Source organism: Ptiloglossa arizonensis, chromosome 2 (assembly GCF_051014685.1).
Source record: "Ptiloglossa arizonensis isolate GNS036 chromosome 2, iyPtiAriz1_principal, whole genome shotgun sequence".
Taxonomy (NCBI): Eukaryota; Metazoa; Arthropoda; class Insecta; order Hymenoptera; family Colletidae; genus Ptiloglossa; species Ptiloglossa arizonensis.
Window position 1 is genome coordinate 19,566,651 of NC_135049.1, and position 20,787 is coordinate 19,587,437.

Here is a 20,787-nt window from a genome sequence, read left to right on the forward strand (position 1 = left end):
TTTATACTTGATGGAACATTCGCAACCGCGGTTAGTCCCGACGCGTGTCGTGTGCGCATGATTTCGACCGTCAGCCGTTTCGTGATAATGACGGTGACGTTGATGGCGGACGATTTCGTAGCCGAAGCCGGCTGCTTTTACGATGAGGAGACCGGGGACCGGTGAGATACAGCCTCGACGATTCGGAAAAGATCCCTGGGGGCGGGGAACCACCAAGTCCGGCCCCTTTTCTCACCGGGGGGAACGCCTCTCTTGCCACGCCCCCGTTACCGATTTCGAGGAAACTTTGCGGTTGCTGAACGACCAAAGATATGGGATATGTACTCTTTTCTGTCGGTCGTGGTAGCTGGAGTTTAAGGGACGAAACTGCGCTTTCATTGTCTCAGGCGAAAATCCTATCTTGGGAATGTTTTATATTATATAATATTACGAAACTGTGTTTCGATTTTTAGTTCGGCTCTAGAAGGGAAGAATAAGTATAGGATTATCTCGGAAGAAGCGTGCTTCCAGTATCGAAAATTGACACAATGGATGCTGTAATATAGTAACGATGTTAGAAAGTATACAGAATTCGGAATTACTGTTTCGATCTATTTTTTTTATTACGATAACCAGAGTGTATACAGGGTGGTTACTGAACGAGTGGTACCATCGGGTAGGTGGTGTTTCTATGTGCGAAAATAAGTCAAAAAGAAAAAGGAATAATGTTTGTCCGTTTGAAGTCTCGTTTCGAACCATTTTCGTTCACACTTTCGTATTCGTTGTCTTTCGTAATATTTCGTCTTTGACCGTACGGTTACCGACTACCCTTGTACGTTCGCAGCGGTCGAATTGTAGCAGTGTCGCGCCATAGTGATCGCGAATACGTTGACGCAATGAAAGCGTTCGGTGTTCGTAACGTGAGTGGGTGTGTAGTAGTTATTATTCCATAATAATAAAAAATATATTAACTACAAATTTTCAAACTCGACGGCCAAGTGTCACTTAATAATACCAAACGTATTATTTAAACTCGATGTCCCTACAAACGAAGCTTCAAATGAAAAAATGTTACAGGGTAACACCCTGTATATATACGTCTTATTGCGAGCGAATAATGGTGACTAAGAACAGGATAACACAGTTAAATTACGTTTTTTAGAGAACGAACAAACTATACACAAATGCATATATGAACTTTTATCTTCGTTCGAATCCTTCAAAAATAACCGAGGTGTTAAGTTTGTAACACTTTTCGAAATATTTCTATTTAAATTCGACGAAGAAAAAACCAACAGTACGGGTATATTTTTCATTCCTTCGTACGACGTAGGTGGGTTGGGCTTAGCTGTGCGATTCTTCGTCTCATCCCCACCATTTCTCACCGGGCTCGGGCCACTCCCTCCCGGGATCTTTTCTAGATTGTCGAACTGTACACCGAGGTGATGATTAAAGTTCCTGCAACGAGTTAAACTACCTAGGGAATACTCCCCGCGATATTACAAGTTGAAATATTCGTGTAAATTTAACACCCAGTCGTTACAAACTCCATATACGAATCGTTCCAGCGGTGGAAGTAAATAAATTATCGAACGGAAGATACATCGTCGCTCGCCGTTCTAAATAATCCATACTGATTTGAGAACATCCTAATAGAGATGGACACCTTGTTTGCATTCCGTTTTGACATTTTGCAACGTCAACACGTGACGTATTGTTCGTTCGTTCACTGTACTCGCACGGTTGGCCAAGTCGCGTTTCACCGGGCATTAATAACAATTGTTGCCTGGTGACCGGCGATTCGCCGGCGATTACGAAAGTTCGTTACACGGGGGGATAAAATTGTTCGCCCGTTGGTTAAACTATTCGGTTCAACGATCGCGTAACCGTCTTGAACTCCCGATGTTCGCGTTAATGGGCTTGGTCTTCGGTGGTTTCAGGCGTTATGAAAATGCTATTAATCATCGTGCACAAGCATGCCGGTGGTCTATCACGATGATTAATAGCATTTATCGCCGTGCGCTGCCAATCCGGTGTTTTATAACGTTGACAGCCGTGTTTCGAAAGGAGCGCGTCGTATTTTGTTCCTATCTGTTCGCGAATCGAATCGAGTGCAATGCATCGATAAACTTTAATCTTTGCGTATTGTCTCTCTCGAATCGGGCATGATAGTTCTCTTGTAATATACAGGGTGTTCGTTGCCACGTGGGAAGTACTTGTGGATTCTAAACGTTAAAGTGAGGAACAAAGTTCGTGTAAACAAATATCCTTTGTTTTCAAGTTACAAATTGCTAGGTGTTGCAATGATCCTTCATCCCCTTCAGAGGCACTGCAACTGACCACTACTAGTTTCGTGACAGTGGGAAGTACTTATGGATTTCGAACGTTAAAGTGAGAAACAAAGTTCACGTAAACAAATACCCGATACGACTTTGTTTTCAAGTTACAAATTACTAGGTGTTGCAATGATTCTTCATCCCCTTCAGAGACACTGCAACTGACCACTACTAGTTTCGTAACAGTGGGAAGTACTTATGGATTCTAAACGTTAAAGTGAGAAACAAAGTTCGTGTAAACAAATATCCTTTGTTTTCAAGTTACAAATTGCTAGGTGTTGCAATGATCCTTCATCCCCTTCAGAGACACTGCAACTGACCACCATTAGTTTCGACACGTGCAAGAATTACAGTCGTATCATCGATTCTCGGATAACAAGTGATAACTTGATCTTCGAACAAGTTAGTCAGGATGTTCTATAATACACGTAAAAAGAATTATCGTAACATAAAATGAACCATAATTTGAAAAGAAAGTCGTCTCGAGTATGTTTATATATTTTTTCTTATTCTTAAGTCCAGTACTTGCACTTGCCACACACCCAACAGACATCCTGTACATTTAACGAGTCGATCGTACCTTACCCGGTGAGAAGATACCTTTCACCGCGAGCAAAAATTCCTCGCACTGTTTTGATACTCGATAACTCTACCATCGATTACAACGAAACGAAGAATCAACGTCACCGAAGAAACGAAATTTCCAAGCACCTCTCAACTGGTGAAATTTCCGTTACGTAAACGGGGTGAACACCAGAAATTGCCTATAAACCGGTAACCGGTCCTACTAACCACGAACGAACATCGTACGTATCGTAAACCGATCCCCGCTACTCCCGTAACAGCGCCGTAAAGAGTGGACGAGCGACAGAGCTCTCGCAACGAGTCGGACTTTTTTTTCGCGCGAGCGAGTGTGTGCAGCCACGACGAGAAAAAAATTAATCTCAATATCTCCCGAAGGTGCTCTGGAAGCATCGTTGAAGTTTCCGTGAGTTTCGCGCGAAGCTCGGCGAACGAGAAATCGTGACCACGTAGGTGCTCGTGGTCGCGTTACCTCGAGATCGTCCGAGCGCGGATAACCCCCGTGTATCCAGCATTGTATCGCACCCCAAGGTGCGCGAACTGTTCGAGATTGCACGTGCAGCCACGAGGATACTTTGCAGCGGTAGCAGGAGCAATTTACGCGACCGACACGAAAGTGTAATACTCGCACCGAGCGGTCGGGATCCGTGGAAAGGATGTGGGGACTATGGCTGTTCGTGTAGGTCAAGGAAGGAATGCAGTTGACAAGGCCGAGTTGTGATTGTAGGTACCTAGGTTCCAGTTTCCAAGCTATTAATAGCTAGATCGCCGTGAATATCGGTTCCCGCGGATTAATTCGTTTTACCGGTCGCACTTAGGCTTCTTCGTCCCTCGATCGAACGATCTCCCTGTTGTTGCGGTAGTTTCTTTTCTTTAAATTTTTTTTTTTTGGTCTTTCGATCCGTCTCGGTGTCAAGAGTCGAGTTTTGCGACTTGGGTCGCGCATCGTCGACGAATCGGGATCGATGAGATGATCGCGGCGACGAGATTCGGAACGTGTTTTTTGGCAAAGAGAAGAATCGAAGGGGAGATATATCGGAGAAACGTGCGAGCGGAATGTTGATTCACGATTAGGGGTTGTCTAGCGTATAGTTTCTCGATGATCTTTGAAAAGTTAATCGTGAGCTGTCGATCGTGTGAAAAGCAACGATCGTGAGTCTGTTTTTTTGGAAAAGAGAAGAGTCGAAGGGAACGTCAACGAGAGACATCGGATGGGCAAAGTCATCTGTCAGGGGGTTGTACAGTTCTTTTTGGAAGAAACTTTTTAGACATTTAATCAGAGGCTGTCAATTTATCTGTCAGGTATCGGTAAGGTGACGTTTAAGTTTCAAGAAAGATTAGTGTCATCGAAACCGAGTGTTTTGGAACACATCGGGTTCCCGATTTTCGTCTAATTGCAAGGTGTTGCACCTAGAATGTTTTGGTCACGATATGTCCACCCACATCGTATTGCCACACCCGTGTCTCCAACAAGTTGCTCGAAAATGCAATAAGAAAGAAGTGGAATCTGCGTGGGTATACTCGACTCAGGTTGTATTTCCCGATGCGAAAAGTTAAATTTATGAATCGTTTATCGAGTAAAGAAGAAAGGGATCGAATCTTATTAATAGCTCTGTCTATAAGTATTAGAACGTTCTGTATTATTTGTAAAAAAAGGTGTGAAAAATGCTGTCCTCGCTAAAAACCTCATAATTCTTTTGTATGATTGTTTTCATATTATTTTCAAAGTCTCAAACTATCGTTTTATATAGCTCCGTCTATAAGTATTGGAACGTTCTGTATTGTTTGTAAAAAAAGGGTTGAAAAATGCTGTTCTCGTTGTAAATCTCATAATTATTTTGTACGATTTTTTTCATATTATTTTCAAAGACTCAAACTATCGTTTTATGTAAAAAAGATTTCGATTTCTTCTCCATTGCAAGGGTGATTCGAACCTTTAATGTTTCGTTCGAATAGGTCGATAGTTATCTATTTGTCTTATGACAGGAAATATCAAATAGAGGAATACGATTTCTAGTCTCTTTTGATAAGTTTGTAACAATTTTAAATTCACTTTTGGCAAGAGTTCCAACACTTCTGAACGAGGGTGTATCCATGAAACGAACAGCTACCCTATAAACGTTCTCTCTTTTGATTATACCTAAGCTCAAAGCTTTTAGGAAAAAACTGCCCCGAATGCATTGTAACTCGTGTGTTTAATTCTGTAAGAAAATGAGAAAACTAAAGAAACGCAAGAGCATCCAACCGCATCTGTTATAATAGCTTTGATTATAGAAAAGTATTTCCAAATCGAGAAAACAAGATTACATAAATATTTGAACAGATAAACAAGACTACAGAGAAGCGTTTGTAAAACCATACAATCACGAGGACACTATACGTAAAGAAAGACTCGAGGTACACACTTTGGTTAAGAACGTGATCGTAAATAGATTAATTACCAAGTGCCACGAGATTTGTGTTTCGAGTGTTTTCTAACCCGGTACAAAAGATACGACTCGATACGTTCGATCGTTTGCAAAGATCGATCGTCATTGAAAATTAGGCGAAATCGTCTCTGTGGAAAATTGTTTGTTTACCGAATAACGACGACCGACAGTCCTTTGAATCGTAGCAGCCGTATCGAGGATGGAATGTCGCATACGGGTATATCGTCAGCTGGGAGCTGACGTAACGATGGAAGTCGAAGTAGCTCTGATAAGGCGGCATCGAGAAACCGTTGTACGGGTGATACAAAGACGAATACGACGGGAAACTGTTCAATGGTGTTCGTTGCAGCGTCCTTAAGTCCATGTTCAACGAGTTCCAATTCTCCATCCAGTGGAGATTGGTCGCGACGAACGCGTTGTTCTTCAAGTGAAAATTCATCGTTTTGGCGCTCGATTGATCATTCTCCTCCTCAATGTTCACCGTATCGTCGATACGAGATCGTGCATCGGGTAATGACACACGTTCTACCACGTTGCTACACCACAAACTCGATTCTCTTCCGTGTCTCCAGATTCGTTGCACAGTTTCTCAGTCTGTTCGTGCATCGTTGTTTCTATCGGATGCAGAATTAGGGAAAAGTCCTTGGAAGAAAGTATCTTATCGTAATTAATTTTCAGCCGGTACGAAACGTTCCGCGACACCGAAAAATTTGATTTGTTCATCATCGTGAGAACGTTTATAAATATTCAGGTGGTTCGTTTCGATTATTTTCGACGCGATTTTGCGCAGTTGAACCGTGTCGTTGTAGTGTCGTTCGTTCGAATCGAGTACGCGTGTTTTATTTATTTGCGTTAATTTTGTTACGGATATTGTTGTCGCGAATGGGTTCCATCGATAACGAGAGTCCGGATCTTTTTCTCGGGGCTGTTGAAAATTATTTCAGTCTTTTACGATCACGCGTGGGATTCCCACAAGTAGTATAGCACAGCACTGGTCAGCCATGCCGAAAAGTATAGAATTTCCGTTGCGTTACTCCACGAGTTTAGCGTTTAATTGAAACTTGAGAAACTCGGAAGGATTATTGTTAACATTCGTGGACGATTTTACGGATCGTGTTTTTAATACTGACTGAAGGTAGCTCGGAGACATAATTCGAAATAAAATAAAAATCGTCGACGGAAATCGATATCGTGCGTCCAGGGCTGGAGCTGTTCGAATAACCGAGTATCGTTCCTCGAATATTAAATAAAAATAATCGGAATAGAATTTAATTCTTTTAGACACGCAACAATGATGCGTGATGTATAGGTACATGCATTTGTAAGACTGTACGAATATATTATTAATTTTGAAAAGAATTAACAATTAAGAAAATTCCAGGTTGAAAAAAGAACTTGATTCGTAGAATTGCATTATTCAAGTACTACAAATATCCAGATATTCACTCGGTGCACAGAATACTCAAATCCTCGAGTATTCGAATGGTATGCCAGAAATGTTAGATAATTTCAATCAAATTTTCGTCACTTGCATATGCCTCTACATCATTATTATAAAATCTAAATTCTTGTTCAAAATGATGAAATATACCATTTATTAATTACTTCCTTCTCTAGATATTGATTAAAAATATCCACAATACCACAGTGTTTCTTATATACGTCTATTAGAAAAATATTCAACAAATGTCAGTTTACAAAATACTCTCGTCACAAAAAAACAAATCAACACTGATCGAATCTACCATTAGCCAATTACTTCCTCCTCTAGATATCGATTAGAAATATTCACAATTCCACAATATTTCTCATATACGTCTATTAGAAAAAAATATTCAACAAATGTCAGTTTACAAAATACTCTCGTCACAAAAAAAGAAATCGAAACTCATCGAATCTACCATTAACCAATTACTCCCTTCTCTAAACATCGATTAGAAATATCCACAATTCCACAATATTTTTCATATACGTCTATTAGAAAAAAATATTCAACAAATGTCAGTTTAAGAAATACTCTCGTCACAAAAAAAGAAATCAAAACTCATCGAATCTACCGTTAACCAATTACTCCCTCCTCTAAACATCGATCGAAAACATCGCACAATACCACATCGTTTCGTGGGTTCTTCGATTGCTCCGTAGAAGAAAACAAAAATTGACCGAGCTCCAACCCCGAGAATCCGTACCGGATGGTTTACGTCAGGTCCGTGGGATCGTCACGTCGCAACTTGTCGCGACGATCGAACGGTATTCACCGATCGTAATGGGAAACCAATCAATCGAAGAGTCCCGCGGAGGCGTTTAAACGCGATCTAATCGTTCCCATTGTCCTCGGTAGCGCGCGAACGAAATGTCACTCTCCCCGCGATCGGACCGCGAACCGGGGAAACGAGAGCCAAGAGGCGTCCCGGCGCGTTCGATCTTTCCATATTGTTGCATTCGCGAGCATCGCTCCTCCGCCCCCTCCCTCCCACCCTCCCACCTCGTACCCTCCTCTCCCTCTCGTTCCGGTCCGGCACTGTCGTCACGGTGCAATTGCGTCGCACGCTTCTCGCCGAGTATGACGTTGCCCGGCGCGTGGCCTCGGAAAGAAAGATCAATGATTCTCCGGGGCGGCTCGGGAGCCTCGATCCCGGAACACCGAGCGAAAAAGAACTCATTCATGCCCGCGGCGATGTTACCGCGAACCACGTCGGAAACGCGTTCTCGTAACGCGGTCCGGTCGCGTCGAGACCGTGATACGCGTCACCGAATGATTTTACGTTCCCGACGAAACGAGAATCCAGGTTCACCGTCGTCCTCGTCGTTTTCGTCGTTGTCGTTGTTGTTTCCATCGATTCGGGCTTCCCGCCACCACCGACGGTCTCTTTGACCTTTAATCGCCAGTAGGTCGAGGGTCATTGGTATCGCCTAGGCGTTCGGGAGAAAGCCCTCTTCGAAAAATCGATGCAGCCATATCGAAACTCCCGTGATCGCCGATAGTTTCTCTATTACTGTTCACGGTCTCGCGACAGGAATCGTAACGATGCGACGGAGGGGAAAGAAAGCGGAGAACGTCCCCAAACGTTCGTCACCGCGTGTGCTTGCACGAGTTCAGGCGAAGCCGAACTAAGCACGGGTGCACGTCCGGGAAACCGCGTGGGTTGATATTCTACCCTGCACCGTTGCCAGCGACCCCCCACCCCTCCTCTACCCGGACCTCTGGCCGTCCCTCCTTCGCGTTACACCGACGTCTGTACACGCCACCCCCGCGCGGTAACCAATCCTTCCTAACCGATCGCGCGAAACCGAAGACACAACGAATCCACGCGGTGGAGAGGGGAGGGGTATACGTGGGCTCCGGTGCTAAGAGACGTATCGTACGGGAGGGAGGTAACCGTGTGCGTGGAGGGCTCGCACCGATCCGGGGATTAGGATTTCCGCCGGAGGTGCAACGTTTTCCCCGGTGTCGTCGTTTATGGTGTTATGTCTGGAGAGTTCCGCGGGAACAACCGGTGCGAGAAAAGCCTCGAGTGGTTGCGGGCGGCGAGCACGTGCCGAACAGCGAAACGGACAGCGATGGATTATACGATATCGTGGGCCCTTGGGCGCGAAACTTTTCCGGAGATTGAAATTCGAACGAAGGGACAACAACGGGAGGGGGAGAGCACCGCTATTCGATGCGACGAATGACACCGATGAACGTCGTTGTTTCCAACTTACGTTCAAGTTTCACCGATTGGAATCTAATACTTGGAAACTTTCCGGTAACGTCGTTAGCCTCGTTAACGTGTTTTCGAGTAACGAATACTCAACGAACTGTTGAATATTTTGATTCTTTTTACGTTCCAATCGAACATCGAGGACACCCTTAAATATATATAGAAAAAGAAAGACACTGGGGTGGTACTGGACGTGTTTATTCGTTGCGATCGAATTAAGAAATTTTATATTTGTACAGGGTGGTTTGCACTGTCTCGCGAGTACAACGGATCTGACGATTTTTATTCCAGAATTTTTGTTCGCGTTATTGGAAAATTAACCAACGACTTGCGGATCGATCTCGCGTGTTTCGTTTGTACTCAACTGTCCGTAAGGTACATCTTCGAGAAACTTGTGTCATAAAGTACGTGTATTGCGTTGATTATGCACACCCTCGAAACTGTACAATCCACGTGCCAAGTGTTTCACTTGAGAGATTCGAGTAGAATCGAATATCTTTTGGAATAAAGTCGGATCCACCGGCCGAGAGAACGTGAACGACTTTGGTTGACACCATTATCCAAATAAACAGACGTATATATTTTGTTGCAAAACCCGTAGAACTAGATGCCATTGGAGTAGATTCAAGAATTTCACATTGGTGGATGCGCAGTGGGTAAGATATAATAAATTCGCACACGAGCGGCCGGTTCTAAAAGCTGCGCTTGTATAATGATACGCTCGAGCGTTTATGGTTTTCAAAGCGGAACAGATGAAGTATGATTGATGTTATAAACGCGCTTCGTGCGCCGTACAGTGTAATATACGCAGGTTATGAAAATCGGGGCAATAAGGGTATCAAATATGGCATTATGGGCGGCAACTAATCATTATAGTTGCGCTGACCACTTTCATGACTCGTTCTGGGTATTCTGAACAAGAAAAGATTGCCCATATGCTCCGCGGCAGCCAGACAATGATATACGATCCTTCTCAAAGACACGATTACGCGTCGCTGTTGAAATCTCGATATGCATTGTTTCGCTTGTTTCAGAATTAATGATTCTTTCGCGTAATATGTTTAGATAATTAAAGATTTACGAGCGTTCCAATTTTAGCGGCACAGGGTGATGCTCCTTGCAACGTACCCATTGTTCTCGTGGTAAATAGTTCTCGTTGACAAGTTATCTAACGTGTTGCAAAAGCAAATGTGTATCTTTTTGGCAATACAGTCGAATTGTTCGTTTCACGGAGAATTTGAAACAGAATTTATCGCGACCGACGTTTCTCCATTACGCTTACGTAGACCCACGTGATTTATTTTTCATTTCTAATTAATAATCTATATTTCCATTTTTATAATTCATGGTATACATTCTGGAGATACACGGACAACAGTGAAACGTCGATCGCAATGAATTTTATTTCAAAATCTGTCCGAAATGCGATGCAATCGTTACTGAAAAGAAGACACATTTATTTTTGTAACAATGGTGCAAGATAAAAGTAAATAAAAATAAACTGACATCTTTGTCTAATTTGTACTCATCGTTATATCGGTATCTGTTATGTTCGTTTTATTTTTATAGAATTACCAAAGATAATTATAGCTTCTTTCCTAAAAGACGTGCAAGCAAGGTAAAACAATTTGACATTGCGTAAAACGAAATTAGATCGAAATCTCTGCGCGTTTATCGTCGAATAATGAAAAAGTAATGATGGTAATGAAGTAGCATAGATTCGAGTAATGCTCGTGATACGTTTAACGAGGGACCATTTTTTACGCACGATGTACTACTCGGATTCGATGTGTTAAACAGGTAGAGAAAAAAAAAAAAAAAAAAAAAATGGCGTCTTACCGTCACTACTACATCGGGAGTCGACCTTTCTCCTTTTCAACTTGAGGTCTTGAAACAAGCTCATGTTGTCTAGCTCACACGGGCTGCTCGTAAGGGTCATAATTCCTGTAAACAGAACATCACGCATCGATTAGTTTCGTTGAATCAACAACACGTGAAAATATGTTACTTCCCGTACGTGATTTTCATTCGAGACACGGGAAATTAGAATTCGCTACGAAATAATCGATACCGAATCCGCTGCAAATAAAACCCGCGGTATGTACGTTACGTCGGTGTCTGCCATGAAAAGCGTCTTCATTAATCATAAAACGATCTAGTCACGTTTCTCTTGTGCTGTGGAACAGCGATACGTAAACGAAGAATAAAGTGGAGTGTTTGCGGGGATTGAGTTCTAAAGATTCGATTCGCGAGTAAAAAATATATATTAGAAAAAAAGTTGCGCAGGAAATTGTTTTGAAAATGTTTTCTTAGTGTTCGATAACTTACTAAAATTTTTTTAATTACTCACTACTTTCGTGTCTTTTGCACGAAACATAGTAATATGTTACTACATTGTGTATTGTAAAGTTTGGAACATGTATATATTTAAAGTAGATCGAATTGAAATATAAGTTGTATATTATAAAATTTCTGTTCGAAGGGGTAGTTGTGTATCAACTGTAAAATGTTCAATATCTTAATTACAGTTGTTTTCACATCCAGTGGTCGTATGACAAAAGTTGTTGGAATATTAATTTAGAAACTTTCTGGTTTAATACATATTTTCGATCAAATTGATAATAGTCGAGATATCGATTTTCTTCTGTTTATAATATTTTACGAGAGTGAGCAGCAATGTTCAATAATTTTCAATTAAAACCATTGTAGAAGAGAAAGCGTTAAAATAGTTTTCATATTCTAACGATATTTTCTACCCCGGACAATATCGGTTAGTTCGAGTAGTTGTTCGATATAAATTGGTTTCCGTGTACTATAAATATTGCACGATACTTTTATTTAATTTACGAAACTTTTTCCATGCAACCTTTCGAAAAATTCTACAACATACGTTCCACGAAAACAGCGTTTAAAAAAGTTTCTCTAACTGTGAAAAAGGACGTATATTCTTTTAAACAGAAATCATAAATTCTAAAAGAATTTAGAAAAAATATCAACTGTTTTTGTCGCGAGTAAAATTTCCATTTTGGAATCTTATGAACGTCGATGGTTCTTTTTTGATAAGTATTATGAAATATTAAGTTTCATAATAAATCATCAAAAATTTCAAAAATCATCTTTTAATCGACCAAACATCCACTTTGCGTTAACCAAAAATATCAACTCTCAAAAAGCTATGCAAATTTTATCCACGCAATGCGACATGGATACATCGTGTCTGTTAATATTAATATCATAATTAACAGTTGTATTTCCTGCGAATTCTCGGGGTTGACTTTTTCCGAACGCGAGACGTTACGTGCGAATAGCGCGCGAAGTCATCTCGCGTTGGCCGAGAATATCGGCTATCGCAAAGAGAACGGACTGAATGTGAAAGTACGTGTGTCGGACGCACGCGTTCGCGATTACGGCGAACGCATAGTTCACCATTAACCCCTCTTTAGCCAATAGCATACAATTGGATCGTTGCAGTATCTTTCAACGGTGCAACGCACAAGAAACCCATGCGATTCGATGCATCGTCTTGGCGGCACGAGCGCATCTCCTTGTCACGATCGCGTCGCGGAATCTTTCTGTCACCCCCGATTCTACGCGATACAGAATAATTAGGAAACGTCGTTTACAAAGGAGAGCCGAAGAACAGAGTTAGAGTCTTGCAGAGAGCTAGAGAGCAGAGCTAGAGAATAGAGCTAGAGTCTAGCAGAGAACTAGAGAATAGAGTTTCAGTAGAGAGTTAGACAACAGAATTGGAGTCTCGTAGAGCGTTAGAGAATAAAGTTAGAGGCTAGTAGAGAGCTAGAGAAGAGAGTTAGAGTCTCGTAGAGCACTAGAGAATAAAATTAGAGGCTAGCAGAGAGCTGGAGATCAGAGTTAGAGTCTCATAGAGCGCTAGAGAACAAAGTTAGAGGCTAGTAGAGAGCTAGAGAAGAGAGTTAGAGTTTCGTAGAGCGCTAGAGAACAAAGTTAGAGGCTAGTAGAGAGCTAGAGAAGAGAGTTAGAATCTCGTAGAGCACTAGAGAATAAAATTAGAGGCTAGCAGAGAGCTGAAGAACAGGGTTAGAGTCTCATAGAGCGCTAGAGAACAAAGTTAGAGGCTAGTAGAGAGCTGGAGAACAAAGTTAGAGTTTTGTAGAGGGCTAGAGAACAAAGTTAGAGGCTAGCAGAGAGCTAGAGAAGAGAGTTAGAGTCTCGTAGAGGGCTAGAGAACAAAGTTAGAGACTAGCAGAGAGCTGGAGAACAGAGTTAGAGTCTCGTAGAGCGCTAGAGAACAAAGTTAGAGGCTAGCAGAGAGCTAGAGAGCAGAGCCAGAGAATAGAGCTAGAGTCTAGCAGAGAACTAGAGAATAGAGTTTCCCTAGAGAGTTAGACGACAGACTTAGAGTCTAGCAGAGATCTGGAGGACAAAGTTAATGTGTAGCAGAGATCTGGAGAACAGAGTTAGAGTCTAGCGGAGCATCCCCCCACGTTCTCCCTCGCTGAAGTTTTACGAACGGTTAGACGCGAAGAAGAGGCCCCGGTTCGCGACGATCGGTGCACCAGGTCAGTTTAATAATACTCGACCACTCATCTGGGTGTTCTGATAATGATAAATCGCGTCTTATCGCTCGCGCGCGAGCGAGCCCGGCGGCCTCGCGTAATTAATAGCGGGGCAAGACAGAAGACAGGAACGGTTTAACGATCGTCGCGGGAGAAACGGTCTATGACACACCATGGGTCGTTTTAATAAACGCGACGTCGCGGATGATACAGGCCAATCGTGCGCGATCGTTCGTACGCGACTATATTTACATGTCGCGTTGAAACGCTGCCACACGGGGGCTACCGCCGACGCGGCATTAATTTTGTTTTCGTTGCCTCGGGAAGGGGGAGGATGGTCGACGAAAATGTCAAAAAGTTCGATAATGTTAACCCGCCGTGGACTCTTGGCCCCACGGACAGGTGAAATGTTTTTTTTTTTGCATCAGTTTCGGGGTGCATTTCGGGGCTCGAGGAGGGGCGCAACTTGCAGTGTCACGTTGTTTATAAGGTTACGAAAAGTTCGGGAGGGTGCAAGGGAGTGTTTTCGGATCGCGAGTTTGTCGGTATCGAATAAACTTTCCAGTTCAAATTTAAAAACTGGCATTTCGACATCGATCGATCGATGGATTTAATTTAGTTCCGAACCGAGTAGTCCCCTCTCCCCTCCTGCGCTCGATTTTATGTAAATATTTGCACATCGGAAAACCGCAATGGAAACTTTCTCTTCGTCCGCGACTACCGGTGTTAAATAATGTTCCCCGCGTTTCTGCTTCAGCTCGCTTCGCGCCAGACACATATAAGAGAACCCGATAGCTTCCTCGTGGAATCGTATCGGTTTTGCTTTTAAATAATTTGTCATTTTAGAGCGGAGATTTCTGTTTTTTTTTTCTTTTTTTTTTTGCGAACACTTCGCATTTCGAGGGTTACTTTACGTTCGAAGTTTCTACTTTTCGTTACAGACACTTCGTATTCAGCGTTCTTTTACACTCAACGTTTCTATTTCCCTTTGAAAACGTTTTTGGTACCGTTATTCTATTTGGAACGTTTTCATTTCCCTTTGTAGGCGTTCTATAACTACATTATTTTATTTCACGGTGGAGAAAGATTTTGTTTATCCTCCCAAACACTGGATAGTGTATTATTTATTTATATCTATTATTTCACTCACTAGGTTCTTGTTTCTCTTCAGAGACCGTTTCGTACTTCATTATTCTACTCCCCGTGCACTTTCTATTATTCCTCGTATTTCGTATATCTTTTCGCGTAGGGAATTTCTATTTCCATCCCCGAACGTTTCGTATGTCGCTATTTTTATTCCACCTACAAAGTGCGATACCGTAGATACCGAGAAAGCACGAAAATAAATGAGTCACGAGCAAACTAGCGCCAGGATTAGCCGCGGTGTATCCAATCATGATCCACTTGGATAACACCGTGGTGCTCAAGGGTGCAGTAACATCGCGAACAAAAGAAAAATCGGTCCCACCCTTTGGTGTCCAACGCGATTAGATGAATCGTGCGTCACGATAATTGTGACGAGCGCTCGAGCGTGTAGCGTCGTCGTGGTCGTCCGCGTGCTCAACGCGCCCTCGAAGGCGAAACGAAGACGCGAGTCTTTAACGAAGCTGGGAAAACGGGACCCTTCTACACTACCGTCTCTAGATACTGCGGGGCCCGTTACTCTCGTTCCAATACGCTCGAAAAATGTCCAAGTTTTGGAAATTTGAAAGTTATCCAGGTGTAGAGAATTTGGAAGTTATTGTAAACTCCCAGGTGTTGGAAATTTGAAAATTATTGAAAATTAGAAAATGATCGAAATTTCCAGGTGTGTGTTACGAAGAGCGGGAAATATATCACCAGTATCATAGCGATTGCAATACCATGTCGAATTGTCGAGTAATTTAAAACAAATGACACTTTCCAGCTCTCAGGGAACTACTTTTACTAATTTTCTCCTCTCCGGTACAATTACATTGATTTGCTCTTCGAAGAATAAACGGAAGTAATAAACTCGGGGACAAGTGTTCCGTTTGCACGGTGCTAGGGGCGGTATCGGCCCGGTGGTTGCGATGTAAAACGTCGGGAACGAGTCTGGAGCGACCGGCCCGATTCGAGTCGTTGTGAACGCCGCATAAGCCGGTGGCGGGGCCTCTAGCCACGTGGGCGAGCGTGCGTGCCAGTGATAGCGCGCGACGTTAGATGGCGGTATACGTGCACCGTGGACGAGAGCGGGGCGCTCATCCACCGCACGGTTGCGCGCGCAGACGCACATCGGCGGCGGTGGCGGCGGCGGCGGTGGCGGTGGTGGCGCGCGCGAGCCTCGCAGCACCGAGAGACGCGAGTGTATACGTGGTGCAGCGGGGTCCTTGCTCCCTGGCGTATGTGGGTCAGCAGTCTCACACACACCACCGTTCTTGCGTAACCAATGCATGCACACGACCGGGAGAGCTGCCGGGCGTGCACATGCACACACCGAGACGGAAAGTGCAGCCAATGCACTAACCTACGGTCTCTTCTTGAGAGGCCGGCGGCGATCTCGTTGTGTGTACACGCGCGCGTGCTTGCCGCGTCCGCGGCTCTGTGCCGGGGCTCAAAGCCGCGCAAGCTCGCTATCTCGGCCAAGCTTTTTCGAGGTTCGCGCTTCACCCTCCCTCCCGTCCACCCGGCCGCCCGTCCCCTCTCTACGTCCCCCTCGATATACCCGCGGTATTTGCTTCATTAAACGCGACGCTGTTGCAAGGAGGAAGAGGAATCGCGGTGCCTCGAGATCCCTCCTTTTTCGTCGGCGTTCCGTTGCCGTAGACCCTCTCCTCCCCCTCTCCTCGCCCCGTCGGTTCTCCCCTTCACCGCCCCTCTAGCGTGGCTCCGTGTTTCTAATTGAACGTCGGACGTCGCTCGATAATTGTCAGGTTGTGTAACGCGTTATTACCACGTTTTAGGTGTGTTACGCGGCGACGCCGTCTCCGCGAGAGCGAGATTAACCGCTGAATTTGTACAGCTGTCTAGTACCGAGGAATAGATGTCCAGCGGTTTGTACACCGAAACGGAACGGTTCGGGATCGCGCGCCGCGGTGTACTTTTGGATTCCGTTGCGAGCGTTAATTTCTAATTTCGAATTGAAACGCGTCGCACGACGGGACACGTACGCGTACACGTTGTTAATTTGGTTTAGTGGGCGCGATTATTGGCCCGCGCTCGAAATAAAGCTACCCGCCCCGCTTTCAAGTGAACCGACAGATATACCCGATTTCTTTTTCGCTTCAAAGCGGGGATCGGTGATCGGTGGTACGCACGCTTCGAATTGTACGCAATTCGAAACTCGATACTCGATAGAAGTGTTGCGATGGTTTTTTTTTCTTTTTTTTTTTTCCTTTTTTTTCGATTACCATTTTAGAAATCATTTCCGGTATCGATATTTTACATTCGTAATCTCGTTTAGCCGAGAGCTGAATTATACGAGCCACCTTTGAAGCCGGTAATAACTTTTCGGTATTACTTGAATATATTAATTTTATTCCGGTTGAAATTAAATTTATTAATCTTACTCCGATTAAAATTAAATTTACTAATCTTAGTCCGCTGCTGGAATTGAATTCGGACATTTTATTATCGTTGAAATGAAATTTCGAACCGAAGCGATGTAAACTCACAATTACCGGAAACATGTACGAACGCGTACTTCACAATTTTTTGATTAATAATAAAACCTTGAATTGGAAAGAAATGATACTGTCGCGAATCGATTTGTTTCGTGCCATAAAATGTGAAACAAATTGAACATTTTGTTTCTCCCGTTACTCGTACGATCGTTTTATTTTGCTCGTTGAAAGTTTTTTTTTCTCTTCGAATTTCTCTTTTTTTCGAAACGAAAAGAAGAATCGATCGAGTAAAATAAACACGCGCGAAATTCGTCGACGGTTACAACGTTTAGGATATAGTACTTACATAACAAAATGAAAGGTTATAGATTTTATTTTATGTAACAGGAAAGTAAAATGATCCATGGTCGGCAATATTTTTGGCACATTGTTATTGCATCATTTTCTTTCGCACAAATAATCTCCCTCTATTTTTACAAACAGTACAATTATTTTTGCGAAACTATTTTCAGACACTCGCAAGTATGATAATCGTCGCACCAGGAACTACGTTACGTAATTCTACGAGTGGGTGAGTGAAAAGCATTGATAATCGATTAAAAGTTAAAAAATTCAATATATCCGAGTGTGAATTATAGTCGCGTATAAAAATCATTCGAAATACCTTAACCGAGGAAAGCTTTTTCCAACGAAGGCTTTAAGTAGCCTTCTTAAGTCTTCCGAAATCAATTGTGACTCAAAGATATGCGTGTTTTTAGTCTTTTTAATTTAATCCACATAGTTATTTTTATCACAAGTAGAGACACGCGTGACGTAGGATTAAATTCGAACGTGCTCGATAAACTTTTTCCTCGATTAATACCGGAAAATTACAGCTGGACAAATTTTGTTCGAAAAACAAGGGAACAAAGTAAGAAATAACAAGTATCTCGAACAATTCAAATTGTTCGTCGATTTTCGTTTCGAGTAACTACGAAAAGATAATCGTTAAGATAATTCTTGTTTTGAAATCGTCGTCGAAGGGAAATACCGAGATAAAACTATTTATTCGTACAAAATGGACGAGCGAGCGAATATTTATTCCTCGATAATACTATATTTCGCGTTACTCGAATAAACTCCCGTCCAAACGAACATTTATCCAAATACGAAGCAACTCCTGGCAACTCGTCACCAGATGTACGAATAAAAAGTTTATAGCTTTTATAACCAAGCGTATTGCACTTTCGTCTTGCTCTCAGCCACACGATATGTTCAGCAAAGTTTGTACGGACACCTGTTGGACACTGTATGATCTATATACATACACAATAGATACGCAAGATACGAAAGTACAATTATGCCACCAATTACGTTTCCCTCTTTCGATCGCGATGCATTCACTCCATCAAAGAAATTTATAATTGCTTCTATTAAGAAGAATTGTATTCTACGATATCCAAGTTGTCCGTTATCTAAGAATAATAATCCGTTATCTAAGAATACTTTGCCGTTTCGTTGCATCCTGGACGAAAGATTACTCTTCGTTCAAAATAACGACGATAAAAATATGTAAACAGTGGCTCGAGGAGTGTTAGAGTCCGGATGGGCACGGATAGAAAACCTTGTGATTTCCGTACGACACATTTCCGTCAAGTTGGTACCATCATCGCGAGCCTATTGAAACAGAACGCGTAATTTTATGTACCACGTAGATTTTACCGCTATAGGGGCCGCCGATGGTGAAAGTGACTCTCCCACGCCATGACATCCTAGGTCTACGGTTCCCCCACCACCGCGTCTAGCTTCGGCTCTCTGTTTCTCCTGGCGCGCCGGAGTGGGGGTAAACGAGGAGGAGTGGAGGGGATAGTGGGCCTCTTCCTTTTTCTAGCCTCGACTCCCGTTCGAGTTACCCTGCCACGCGATTGGATCTCGGCGTCCCGCGAGTAGGAAACGAATTCTTGACAATGGTAATGAGCCGCGGATAAAATAATGCCTCACTCGCGGCGACCAGGAAATTTCAGGGCGTAATTTAAAGGCTGGCCGCAAGATCGAGGACTTCGTGTGAAAAGACGGCGGTGTTGCCAGCGTCAAAATTACACGCCCGCGGGGAAAGCGAATTAACGAACTTTAATAATCTGCGGCGAAGATTTCGAATTACAATCAACGCGGTCGACGTGGGTCGTGCAATAATAATAATCCAACTTTTTGCGATTCCACCCCCGGAAGTCGTCGAGAGGAATAAAAATACGTCGCGGTGCAGAGGAGGTACACCCGATACTCGATTCACGCGCGTAAATTGTTTCCGTAAGTGTTCACCGTGACTCGAGATTGACGTTTATATAGAAAACATAGGGGAGACAGGTTCCTCGGGTTTCGTGTTTCATTTCCCAATGTGCAACCGACGAATTATTTTTATACATATCGCGTACGATTCTTACGCGCGAAACGGTCCCCAGAGACCGTGGTTTCAACGTGGAACGTAAAATTCGAGTTTTCTTTTATTCAAACGGAATTCTTCCGTTATTAATTTCCTCGATTCTTGTTTCGTTCGTAATTCGTTCACTTGAAACGTCGATGATTTTCTTTGAACGAAATTCGTTATCGAAGTTTCTTTTTTTTAAATTCTATTCGATTCTCGATTTAAGTAAATTTGAACAGGTTAGATACTTGGAATTTAATTTCGTCGAGCGTGGTTAGTTCTTAACTTTTATTTAAATTTCGCGTTACGTTTCAAATATATATATATAAACTTCGATCGATTAAAATTCAACGACGTTTCCATCGTTCGCCGATCGTACTCTTAGGGGAATATTTGAGATAAAAATTTTACTATCCATTTCACCGAGTCGATTTTTATCTCAAATGAAATTCACTCGCGAACGAAATTTCATTTTAATCGAAGCATTTCGATTTACTTTGTACACTCGTCTCTTTAAATTGTCTCGATCCAAATATATATATACACACGTATTTGAAAAACGACGCGTGTCAAACCGAGCGCGTGAAATGTTTCGCATCTTTTCGAGCATGTTGAACCGAAATCGTGTACAATTCGTGGTACATGTAAATCGAGCGTTAGATATACCTACTTGTGGAATCGTTTACGCAACGTAGTCCGTAATTCGTCGTATCGGGCGCGCGAAACATCGGGTAAGCTTCGCACGCTTTATCTTGCATGGTACCGTTATTTGAAAAACCGACTTATCGCTTATCTGAGCGAGTCTTCGCGGATGTGTGACAGTCCCGTTTCTCGCGTCTCCACCTTCGAATTGACTTATCAGCGGAAGCGACGAATTACTCGCTGCCAACCGAATACTAATTTAAGGACGAATTACTCGTTAACGACTGACACGTCGTTAATTGTCTCGTTCGGTCGAGAAAACACCGTGAAGATTCCAAAAACAAAAAAAGACCGTGAAGATTCTCGTCCAGGTGCCATATTCACCGTGAAACCGAGTCTCAGCTTCGCGTGTTACGTAGGAAACACCCGAACCTCAAAAATTTATCAATTTTTCGATTTATCGACTATTCAGAGTTGCACGAAAATATCTCATTCTCGAAGAATAGAATGCTTCGTACAAATAATCTTCCAATTTCGTTCAAATTTGATTCGACGATCAAATATTTGCAAATTTATCGTTAACGATACAGATGCATTT

At 42.8% G+C, this 20,787-nt stretch overlaps 2 protein-coding genes across 3 annotated transcripts in view; one reads left to right on the plus strand and one right to left on the minus strand.

Annotated features, from left to right (window-relative positions):
• LOC143154846 (uncharacterized) overlaps positions 1-20,787 on the plus strand; it is a 155,551-nt gene that overhangs the window by 24,128 nt on the left and 110,636 nt on the right. Inside the window, exon 2 of the mRNA XM_076326857.1 lies at positions 17,659-17,717. Within this exon, the coding sequence (XP_076182972.1) occupies positions 17,659-17,717 (59 nt within the window). The remainder of the gene's footprint in view (positions 1-17,658; positions 17,718-20,787) is intronic.
• Positions 1-20,787, minus strand: part of Hr4 (nuclear hormone receptor 4) — a 76,236-nt gene that overhangs the window by 18,982 nt on the left and 36,467 nt on the right. For both annotated transcript variants that reach the window (XM_076304320.1, XM_076304319.1), the window contains exon 2: positions 10,870-10,974. In XM_076304320.1, the coding sequence (XP_076160435.1) occupies positions 10,870-10,969 (100 nt within the window). In that variant the 5' untranslated portion in view covers positions 10,970-10,974. The remainder of the gene's footprint in view (positions 1-10,869; positions 10,975-20,787) is intronic.